The 12258-nt window shown below is 38.7% G+C and overlaps 1 protein-coding gene across 13 annotated transcripts in view; it reads left to right on the top strand.

Annotated features, from left to right (window-relative positions):
- Positions 1-12258, top strand: part of Pum1 (pumilio RNA-binding family member 1) — a 135841-nt gene that overhangs the window by 99054 nt on the left and 24529 nt on the right. For 11 of the 13 annotated variants that reach the window (XM_013519591.1, XM_005395014.2, XM_005395013.2 and 8 more), the window contains 4 exons: positions 1879-2017; positions 3958-4101; positions 4966-5262; positions 6370-6606. In XM_013519591.1, the coding sequence (XP_013375045.1) occupies positions 1879-2017; positions 3958-4101; positions 4966-5262; positions 6370-6606 (817 nt within the window). The remainder of the gene's footprint in view (positions 1-1878; positions 2018-3957; positions 4102-4965; positions 5263-6369; positions 6607-12258) is intronic. The other 2 variants (XM_013519594.1, XM_005395011.2) reach the window with 1 other exon arrangement.

The raw sequence follows: 12258 nt of genomic DNA, 5'->3' as shown, positions 1-12258 counted from the left end.
ATACATTAGAGGACATCCCATACTTTGATCTGTGATGTTTGATATTTAAGTTAGCAATATTTTGGAGTTTGTTTTGAAACAGTATCTTGCTATGTAGTCCAGGCTGACCATAAACTCACTATATAGCCCAGACTGGCCTTGAACTCATGGCAGTCCTCATGCCTCGGCCTCCCAAGTGGTGAGGTTACATGCATGCACCACCGTGCCAGCTTTGGTGTTAAAAATACTCATTAACATCCTTTTCATAAGCCCATAAATGTTTCCTTGGAATAAGTTCATAGTAAGGAAATTTTTCTATCCAATCTCTTTGCCTCTTCCATCCATGTGGGTTTTTTTTTTGTTTTGTTTTGTTTTGTTTTTCTCCGGTACCGGGAACCGAACTCATGACCTTGCGCTTGCCAGGCAGGCGCTTTTGCCGCTGAGCTAAATCCCCAGCCCCCATCCATGTGTTTTAAAGTAGGTACTCTTCTCTTATAAATCTGTTTAGAGTATTTAGGTCAAAAACAAAAACACCTTTTACGGTGCGGGGGGTGAATCCAGGACCTTACAGAAATGTTTCATAGTATTTTGATATTTTTGATTTGGTATTCCTTATGGATTATGTATTGGATATCACGCATTGTTTTTGTAGCCATTTTTACTATTCCCAGCAGATTGCAAAATGAAATGTTAAATTTTCAGCATTTACAGATTAGAAAAAGAGACACTGGGTAAATTGTCCACATATCTCTTACTGCTGGAATTACCGTGTTCATTTTACGTTCATTTAATAAATGATTATTAGTGTTTTTTCACTTACATTTTTTTTTAAACCAAATGATTCCAGCAACAATTTCTATACAATTTCTTGTCTATATATCTAACTTTAATGAATAGTAAGGTGATAGTGAAAATTATCTGATAAGAGCTTTGTGTTTCGAAACATTCCAGAACACCTTGTTGGAAAGTGATAATTTTAGCATTGCTGTATGGGTTTGAAGGTTTTACTTGCTGGAATATATGTGGAGTCTTCAGATCCTTTAGAGTAGAATGATAAGCATCTTGAACCTATGCTCATTAATAAAGCAAACCATCAGTCGCAGCATTGATGTTCTGCACTGAACTTGACTAATGCTCATCTCCATTTAGATGAATGTATTTGTGAGATTTATATAAGGAGAACTGGAAACACCTAAATCAAACCTGGTGAGCTTTTTGGTTTTGATTGAATAGGAATAATAATGGTAAAGGGTAGAGAAAATGTCTCATTCCATGTAAAAAGAATATAGCTTCGTGTGGGCGTTTTAGACTCTTTTAACTAAGTATATGGGAAACCACCCCTTGTTCATCCTATCCAAACTACTCTGCCCCATGCCTTTCTCCCCTTTACCCACTTTTTATCAGAACACTGACTTTATGTAGTGACTGTGTGTTGTCTTTCTTATTCATTTAAATAAAGAGCTGAGTGGAAGGAGTTTGCCTCTCTTGTGTATTGCTCTGCCTGTAGTATCACCACAGCATAGGAATCAACTTTTGATTATTGAGGGAACTATCCCTTTTGTATACTTTTCAGTATTTTAGAAAGATATATTTAATATCGTTAGAAATTTCACTGTATGATAACACTAATTGAATTGTTATCCTAACAGCCATAGCACATGAAAGCATTATAAAGAAAATGTTTAGAAAGAGTCAACTTTAGTAGATGGTGGATCTTAGATACTTTCTTTGGGAGGGGGGTTTTGAGACAGACTCTCGCTATGTGGCCTACTGTGGGCCTTGAATTTGCAGAGGTTCTCCAGCCTCAGCCTTTAGAGGCTGGCATGCACCACCACAGCCCACTGAGATACTTTTAATGAGAATAAAGTAGTTGGATTTATTTCTGTCTCATATTCCCAGGTTCTCCGTGGAGGAGCCAGTCAGCGTCCTTTGACTCCAAATCAGAACCAGCAGGGACAGCAAACAGATCCACTAGTGGCAGCTGCAGCAGTGAATTCTGCTCTTGCTTTTGGACAAGGTCTAGCTGCAGGCATGCCAGGTAAGACTGTGTTCTGATGCTTTTAGGAGGGAGTCAGCTTGTTTGGGGCAGTGCTGAGGTGAATGGGCAGTGCTTTCAAAGAGCCTATATTCATTGTGATTTGAGGACTGGCAAGGAAAATAAACACTTGCCCTCTCTTAGACCATAGTTCATTGATGAGAGCATTGTTCTGAGCCAGTTTTAAATCTTACATGTTGGAGATAATGTGGTTTTCTTTTGTGGAGACCTCTTTTCTCCCTTAGGATCAAGAATGGGTAGAATGGCCAGCCTATTTTTGCATCATTCCAAAGGCTTTAGTTAGTATGTATGTATGTATGTGTATTTTTTCCACATAGCATCTCACTATGTAGTTTAGGCTGGCCTTGAGCTCACTGTGGGGCCCAGGCTGGCCTTGAAATCATGGGGATCCACTTGTCTCAGTCTTCTGAGTGCTGGGATTATAGGCATGTCCTGTCACACCCAGTTATGCCTATATATTTGAAACATAAGGTTAAGAAGAAATTCCTGGTGTTCTTTGTAGGGCCATCCTTTGCACGTCTGGGATTTCTTCCAAATAGTAAAGGGGTTTTTTAGCTGTCTACCTCTAAGTTATAAATGTACATGTACCATAAACATAATTTTGGTTTGGCTCACTGTCATGTACTTTGCAGATCTTTATTGACTGTGGAGTATAACCAAATTAACTAATCTATTCATGAATTCAGTAATAATGTTAACTTCATTTATTTTGTTAATCAAGTGTTTTTTATTAGGGTGTCATTTCTAATTATTATGGCTAGAATTAGGAGAGATTGCAGCTTACCTAGTATTGAAGCCTGTCCGGTTTTTTTTTTTCCTGCTAACTTGCAGAATATTTGTGTTTAGAATCTTACGTGAAAATATGATTGCTGCAACCGTTGTGACTTTCGTTACTTGTGTAGCCAAGAAAACAATATATTGTCCATATCTGATTACTGTTGATAGTCTTGGTGGTAGGGAAAAGCACAGATATTCCCTACCAGACCATGTTGCTTTTCTAACAATTGGAAGAGGATACATAACAGTTCTTAATTGTGTACCAGACACCATGCTAAATGCTTTACATTCGTATTTTACTTAGTCTTTTCAAGGGCTTTTTCAGGCAAGTGGTAGTAGTATTCTCTTCCTTTTATAGATTCGGAAATGGCTGCTCAGATACTCAGGAACGTTCAGCTAGTTGCTTAGACCCACTATATATTTCTAGGCCTCTCTGGACTCACAGCTAAGTTTGTGACTATTTGCAATATGCTAGTGGACTGGGAGACATTTGTTTAGTACAGTAGACATCCTTTCCCTATCCATTGGAGTTCTAAGACACCAGATGCCTGAAACTATGGATAGGAGTGACCACTGCATATACATACTATGTTTTTTCCCGTACGAGAAAGTTTAATTTATAAATTAGGCACAGTAAGAGATTAACAGAATACCTCAGTGTAGATTTTAGTAACTTTAGCATATGAGTTTGTTTTTTAAGTCAAGAACTTTTACTTTTTCACTTAGCACTTAATGGTGTCTGTGGCATATCGAGATCTCTAGCATCACTACTTTGGGACCCTTACTAAATAAATAAGGGTTTCTTATGCAGAAGCACTGCAGGGCCAGAGTTGATCTAATCACTGAGACAGTCTGATAACCAAGATGACTACCAAGTGACTGACAGGTGGCTAGTATTTATAGCACAGATATGCCAGACAAAGGGACTATTTATACTCCCAGCAGATGGAACAGAATAGTGTGGACTTTCTCATGCTACTCAGAATGGCATGCAGTTTAAAACATATGAATTGTTTGTTTTTGGATTTTCTGTTTAGTATTGTTGCATGGTTGTCTACTGTGGGCAACGGAAAATGTGGAACGTGAAGCTGTGGATAGGGGAGGATGATCTTACATGTTTTTATGTGTTGGCTTGATATTCCTAGGTTATCCTGTTTTGGCACCTGCTGCTTACTATGACCAAACTGGTGCCCTTGTGGTGAATGCTGGAGCCAGAAATGGTCTTGGAGCTCCTGTTCGGCTAGTAGCTCCGGCCCCAGTCATCATTAGTTCCTCAGCCGCCCAAGCAGGTGAGGTGAATCTTACTCCTGTCAGAGATCTAAAGGGGTGGGACTAATGTGACATTGTCAAAAGTAGGGGGAAATATACTATATTTGGTGATCTCAGTGTGGCATAGCCACCCTGTAATACTTCAGATACAGAAACAGGAGCAACATTTGATCTCTGGATTCTGAGTCTCTTGAGGGAAATGTCATCAGGTTAGAAGCAAGGACTGGCTCCACTGGGAGCATAAGAAGTTGGATTACTCACATAGAGTGGCACTGTTGAAAGAATTCCAAGGCAAAAGTCACAAGTCATTGTTTTTCACATAGTTTCTTGGGTGTGGGTATTATTTTGGCTTAGGGGCAGAGATGGAGGAAGTGAGCAAAAGTAGTAAGAATTGGCAGAGTAATATATTTGGTTGGGAAAGTGGTACTTTTTAAATTAAGATTTACATTTTTTTTTAACAATTAGGGATCGGAGAGAGAATATCTAGAAGAGAGAGCAGCCTACTAACATAAGAGTTTGAGGGACTTTGGCATGTGGAAGACATTGTTTAAAAAATAGAGCTCACCATGGATATGTGTGGAATTTGAGGCTTTAGGAAGTAGTACTGTTTAATGGATACATTTGATGTTTGTACTCTTTTTAAGCTACAGAAACTTTAAATTAACTGCCAACATAGTGAGCTTTCTCCCATGATATTTTTAACTTAAAATTGAAAGTAGAAGTAGAAGCTTTGAGATCAAAGATTTTTATAGTTCTTTACAAGGTCTGTTTTTGCCTTGAAAAGATAGCATTAAAAGGTTTTTTAAAAAAATGCATAGAGATGTGGTTTAGAAACGTGACCTAGACCCCTTTTATAGCCAAACCGTTTGCTTTCTTTTTCATAGCTGTTGCAGCAGCTGCAGCTTCAGCAAATGGAGCAGCCGGTGGTCTTGCTGGAACAACAAATGGACCATTTCGCCCTTTAGGAACCCAGCAGCCTCAGCCCCAGCCCCAGCAGCAACCTAATAACAACCTGGCATCCAGCTCTTTCTATGGCAACAACTCTCTGAGCAGCAACTCACAGAGCAGCTCCCTCTTCTCCCAGGGCTCTGCCCAGCCTGCCAACACATCCTTGGGATTTGGAAGCAGCAGTTCTCTTGGTCCCACCCTGGGATCAGCCCTTGGAGGGTTTGGAACAGCAGGTAGAAATCAGACTGATGTGCTGTTAAAACTGATCTTTAATTATTTTTTTACAATCTTTCTCTGACAATGTGTGGAACCCTGGACATACACCACAGGCAGGTCTGGGCTGAGCCCCGTGGGAATCCAGCCAGCCCACATAATCCTTAAGATAATGGACTACTGAAATCAAGTTACACAGTTGGGGCCTGTATCAGGTCCATGCTCATGTTGCTACTTATTTCTACTCACACAGTCAGTTTGTTTCAGGGACTTGAAAACCAGGGCAGACTTTTACAGGCACTGGGATAAATGCGGAGGGGACTATAGAAGTGTGGATGTTAAAAATTGAGGGAGGAGCACTTAGTGAAGGTCGCAGGGCTCAATGCTCCATATCTGAGACTGTGCCCTGTGCTAGTTTGCAGACTATAAGGAGTTAGGAGTTTTCCCCAGTCTTTTGAAGAACACTAAGGTAGGCATTGTGGAAAATTGGGAGGAAGGACGTTAATTAGACCATAATATTTTTAATGTTTTTATGGGAGAAAACAGCAGGAGTTGTAGTTGTTGAACAATGGGAAATTGCAGTGGCTATAATACAATGTGATCTCAAAGCAGAAGGGCATGTTTGCGAGAAAATACCCTAATTGGAATCTGAGGCTAGTAGTAACTAGATTGAGCCCACTGAGAAACAGGCTTTCCAATGTAAGTCTTGTGTTGTGGGGCAGCACCCCATTTATAGATCTTTTTTTCTGCATTCTATTTTTCTGTTAGAACCTTTGGGTTGATGAAAGGCATTCTTTCTAGTCCATTTTCTTTCACCTTTTCCCATAGTTCATGTGGCCGTCAGAGCTTTTAAAGCCCACCCCTGTCCCATAATATACAACACCAAAGGAAGGTAAATTTGGCATATATGTGTGATGGTTTGAACAAAAAGTTTCATGTTAACCTGAGCCATGTCCTCTTTATTACATTATCTACCCTGTAGAACTGCTACATTAACAGTTAGGCTGTCTCTGCTGACAAATTTGCGGTGGTAAGGAGTCTGGATCAAAGTACTAGGGACAGGTCACTGGGCTTGTTCTTCGAAGAACAGGCCTGTTCTTATCTGCATTGTTTTAATTCCATTTTAGTTGCAAACTCCAACACTGGCAGTGGCTCCCGCCGTGACTCCCTGACTGGCAGCAGTGACCTTTATAAGAGGACATCGAGCAGCTTGGCCCCCATTGGACACAGTTTTTATAACGGCCTTAGCTTTTCCTCCTCTCCTGGACCCGTGGGCATGCCTCTCCCTAGTCAGGGGCCAGGACATTCACAGACACCACCTCCTTCCCTCTCTTCACATGGATCCTCTTCAAGCTTAAATCTGGGTAAGAACCATTACTCTAACACCACCTTGAACTCTAGAAATCTCTTGCCACCGATGACATTACAAGTACTTTGCATAAGCAGAGGATGATCCCTTTTTCCTAGAAGTGTCCTGGGTGTTCTGTGCCTTCTGTAAATACTTCATGTTGTTCAGGCTGTACCTACAGCTAGTAATGCAGTCTGTGATTGATTAGCATTTGGGTACCCTGTATACTCACTTCAGCTTTAGTATGCACCTTCTGTTCTTTGGCTGCCTGTGGTGTTCTTTCATCATCAACACAGTACAGGTTCATTGTAGTGAAGTTAGAGAACACGGACAGAAAAAAATACTCACTTAGTATCAACACCTGAAATACCACCACAATTAATATTTTGCTTTATTTCTTGAAGGTTCCTTCCCATATATATGTATGGTTAATATGTTACTTTTTCACATAAATCAGTTTATTTAAAATTTTTTGCCAGATTCTTAAGTATTTATAAATATACTTTAAATGGCACAGCATGCTAATGAGTAGCTATATATTTCCTTATTATATATTTAGGCTGTTTTATGTATAGGATTTAAAAATAGTTCTTAATCTAGATCCTAGGAAATGAGGAAGAGAAAAGAAGGTTCCAGGCAGCAAGCTATAAGAATGAAAATTAGTCTTGCAATTTGGGTGGCAAATCTCAATCTTTCAGGAAGTGGGAGATGATTTGTTATGACAGACACATGGTGCGTGCTTCTGTCCAGGCATTTATCAAGTTTGGATTTGAGAGTACTTCAACAGGGTAAGTTGAGGCCTAGAAGTGGTGTGACCACATATTTTGCAAGTGAAAAGAGTGCTGATCATTTTGTGTTGGTAGAGCTAGAGCAGGACTGTCACAGCAAATTAGCATGGATGGCTGCTTCACCTAGAAAATTCTGTTTTTAACCAGCAAGTTTAAAGGTGGCATTACAGATTCAGCAATGAGGACTAACTAAAAATGAATAGCATACTTTATTTGGAAAGACAAAGCCTGGAAATGATTTACAAACATGAAAGGGAGTCTGAATTGTGTAGGATAATGAAGTTATTCTGGAGCTCAGAGTTGTGTCTTTGAGTTTGAAAGTAAATATATTTGCATGTATATGTTTTCTGAAGTTTAGAAAAGTTGCAGAGATATATCGTGATTGCCAGGTTAAAGGATGGGTAGAGGGTGGGATATGTTGTAAAACTTTCCTAGAGCTAGAATGCGTGGCTTTACAGTCAGGGCTTGAGTGCAAAATAAGAAGGGAGGTGAAAGTCCCAGTGTGATACATGGATAGAAGGGAAGGATGATTGTTTATTGACTTTAACATTTATCTGCTAGTGTGTTAATGGGCTTGGGACTTTTACACACAGGGTTGGAAGGTGTAGGCATTATCCCTGTGTTATACATGTGCAGAATCTGTATCTCAGAACCTAAATTTTGTATTCCTTAGGTGGATTCAGATTTGAGCAGTTTTGATTCCAAAGCATGCTGTTTCAATGTATGTTATTTCACCGCATAATGTGCCAAGGATATCTTTTGAACTGGTACATTATCAGATCCAGAAATACTGCCTTTTAATTTCTTCATTTAAAATTTGAGCTATGTCACCTCATACTATACTGTACTAAATAAACTAAATCTGCAAAGTTTGATTTATTTAGTAATTAAAGGAGCCAGATAGTAAATATTTTAGGTTTTGTGGCCAGATTTACAAAAAATAAGTGGTAAGGCAGATTAATTCTTGAGGCTGTCGTTTTTCAACTTTGAACTAAATACTGCGGCTCCTTGGCATATGAAAGTGGGTCTGGAAATAGTACTTGCATGCATAATGCCTTTCATTTTTCCGGTGTATCAGCAATTGAATGAAACATAGGAAATAATTATTAGTGTTTTAATTCTTGTAATGACTTCTACCTTTATAGGTTTATGTTTAACAATTTTCTTTTAAAAAACATTGGTTTTGGGGCAGTGCCTGCCTGGCAAGCACAAGATCCTGAGTTTGATTCCCTCGTCACCGCCCCCTCCCCCAGTAATTTTATTTTATTTTTTTGTTTTGTTTTGTTTTTTTGGTTTTTCTCCGGTACCAGGAACCGAACTCACGACCTTGCGCTTGCCAGGTAGGCGCTTTGCCGCTGAGCTAAATCCCCAGCCCCCCAGTAATTTTAATTAATTGTATTTGTATACATTTGCATTGAACTTATGTTCCTCACGTGGTGTACATATCATACATGCATTCCTTAGAAAATTCATGTCCGGGTCAATAGGGTTTTTCCTCAGCTTAGTCTGCTGCTTTGAGAAAGGGGTTGTTTTTTTCTCTTTCTTAAAAAAATAGGTGTATGATAATTGCTTTGTAACACTGTCTAGAAAAAGGCTTTAAATCTTTCTTGTGGTGCAAGATACCTAACAAAAGTATATAGAGCCACAGCTAGTCTAGCTTCTCTTGTTAATATGTCTTCACTGCAGCTACCAGCCCTCAGTCATGAGCAGCCAGTGCATGCATTTGATAGCCAATGTGTTAAGTCCTGGAATAATTTCCCTCCATGTGGAAACTTAAGCTCAGCATGGTTTGAAGTATAGATTTTAAATAGCACAGGGGGCTAAGAGGTACTGGAATGTATACACTGACCTGTCTCATTGTTGTACCAATGTGGATTTTTCCCCCATTGCATCATTGTTGCACTTTTCCCAGTCAGCAGTCAGGCAATATGTTAGAATATTTCTTTAAAAAAATCAGTGACCAGGCTGAGATGTGGCTTAGTGGTAGAGCTCTTGCCTTGCATGCACAAGGCCCTGAGTTTGATTCCCAGCACAATAAGGATAAAATAAACATCAAAAAACAAACTTCAGTGACCTGCTTAGTAATTTCTCCCTTTATTCATCAAGCATTTGAGTGCCCACTTAAGAATCTTCAGTGGCCTTTCATTACCGATTGTTTGAAGTCCTGACATAGGAAAAAAAAAAAAACTCTACCAAGTTACAAAACACAAAAATTTGCCCATTTTAGGTATACTGTTCAGTGGATTTTAGTAACAAAACGTTGTGCAGCAGTTACCATAAGCCCATTTTGGAATACTTTCATCCCTTCGGTGGGACCTCCTCCTGTCTAATTACAGTTAATCCCCATTCTCATTTTGACCTGCATGTTCTGGACATACAATATATGGTCTCTTCTGTACAGTGTTATTTTTTGCTTTTTGGTGTTTTTTGAGACAAGGTCTTGCAGTATAGTCCAGGCCAGCCTTGAACTCACTGTGGAGCCCAGATTGGCCCCATTCATGATCTTCCTCCCTAAGTCTCCCTCCTCAAGGCCAGGTTACAGACATGTCCTAGCACATCCAACTTGGGTGTTTTTGCTTTTTGCATTTTAAAAAAATTTGTCCATGACATATTGTGCACCCACAAATTGTTCCTTTTTGAATTCTCTTCCATTTTATGTACATGCCACGATTTTGCCCTTGCACTTAATAGCCAATGGACAGTTGTTGTGTCCAGCAGCGTATGAAGGTTCCAATTTCCGTACTTTCCTATCAACATTCATTTCTGTCTTTTTTTTTTTCTTCCTGGTACTAGGAATCGAACTCATGACCTCGGACTTGCCAGGCAGGTGCTGTGCCGCTGAGTTAAATTCCCAGCCCCCCATTCGTTTCTGTCTTAACACATTCCTGCTGGCTTGAATCACTGATGGTGCATGCATAACTATCGTACTACTGTTGGTACAAGTGGGACAGTCATGCATGGGACAGTCATGCACGTTCCAGTGGTGGTTCAAGCCAGTCAGCAGTCAAATTATGGCCATGTGAACATATTAATAGAACTATTGAACTATTGGAGGTGGGCATGGTGGCACATGCCTATAATCCCAGCACTTGCAAGCCTGGGCCAGGAAGATTGCCGCGAGTTTAAGACCAGCCTGAATTACATATTGAGACCTTGTCTCAAGAAAACCAAAAAACAAAACATCACACATAAACCCCTGAAAAACACTCTTGGGTGTGAAATGGTATCTTATTGTGGTTTTATTTCCATTTGCCTGATAACTGATGATCCAGACTCTAGAGCATCTTTTAATATGCTTATTCATTTCTTTGAAATGTCTGCCTGCTTTTTTGCCTTTTAAAAAATTACCTTTTTATTATCGAGTTGTTAGATAGATCTTTGTATATTCTTGATATGAGTCTTATATTAGCTATGTTTTATCTACAGTTTTTTCATTTTTAAGATATCTTATAAATTGTGACAGATTTTAATTTTGATGAGGTTCAACTTATTGTGCTTTTGATAGTATCTAAGAAATCTTTGCTTGATAAGTTTTAAAAGATTTTTCTCCTTTTATCCTAGAAAATTCTATTGTTTTAGCTCTTACATTCAAATCATCTTGTTTTGAATTAATTTGTGTATTTCATTAGCTGTTTTGTTTTTTACCTGTGAATATTTGCTTATCCCAGCATCATTTTCTTCAGCAATATTTTTTAACTTTCAGTGTGTAGGATTTACATTTCCTTGTTAAATTTATTTCTAAGCATTTAATTTTTTGATGCTGTTGTGAATGGAATTGGGTTCTAGTTTTATTTTAGGATTTTATTGTTTACTGATAGATACACAGTCCAGTTTTGCATGTTGATCTGGTATCTTATAAACCTCACTGTTACTAGTTCTGATGATTTTGTGTGAATTGCTTTGGATTTTGCATATATAAGATTAAATATAATTTTTCAATCTAGATGCCTCGTTTTCTTGCCTGACTGCATTGGTAGAACCTCTAGTACTGTGTTGAATAGATGGGAGCACATTTCCTTGCCTTGTTCCTAATCTTGGTAAAGTGTTCATCTCTCACATTTGGGTGTGATCACAGTTTTTTCTTAGTAGATGCCAGTCATTAGGGTGAGGGAATTTTCTCCTGTTCCTAGATTGCAGAGTATTTGTCCTGAATAGGTTTTGGACATTGCAATTTTTAAAAAGTTATTAATAATTGTGTAATTTTTACCCTTTATCCTGTGAATATGGTACTCTACATTACACTAGTTGAATTTTAGATGTTAATCCAACCTTGCATTCTAAGGATAAATCCCATCTGGTCATGTTCTATTTAGTTGAATACTTTCGTTGTGGATTTTTGCGTCTATATTCATGAAGAATATTTTGTTTTCCTTTCTTGTGATTGTGTGGATTGGTGTCATGGTGGTAATTGAGCTTTTGGAAATGCATTTCTGCCCTCTAGTTTCTGGAAGTTTGTGGCATGTTGACATTATTTTGTTCCATGTTTGCAAAATTCACCCATGAAGCCATCTTAGTTTACTTGTGCTTAAGATTTGAAGTTACTTACTTAGTATCTTAGCTTCTTATAGTCTTACAGGTTCAAGTTTTGTATTTTTTGAGTCAGTTTTGGTAATTTGTGGCTTTTTAGGAATTTACTCATCTAAGTTGTTTGAGTTGTTAGCATAATTTTTAAAAAGTGAGGTTTCTTCTTCCTTGATCTCTGCCTCCCATCTCCCACATAAACATGCAGGCTTGGTAGTTCATGTAAACTTTGCGACCGTGAGCAAGATGGATGTTACAAATATTTATTTGGCTTAAAATATGTGTTATGTTTTTCAGTTTCACTTTTTGTCTTTCAGTACTGGAGAGTGAACCTAGGGCCTTCACACTGAGCTACATCT

Source organism: Chinchilla lanigera, unplaced genomic scaffold (genome assembly GCF_000276665.1).
Source record: "Chinchilla lanigera isolate Chin_1 unplaced genomic scaffold, ChiLan1.0 scaffold00051, whole genome shotgun sequence".
Taxonomy (NCBI): Eukaryota; Metazoa; Chordata; class Mammalia; order Rodentia; family Chinchillidae; genus Chinchilla; species Chinchilla lanigera.
Note: the sequence above shows the minus strand (reverse complement) of the source record. Positions and strands in the feature narration are given on the sequence as shown.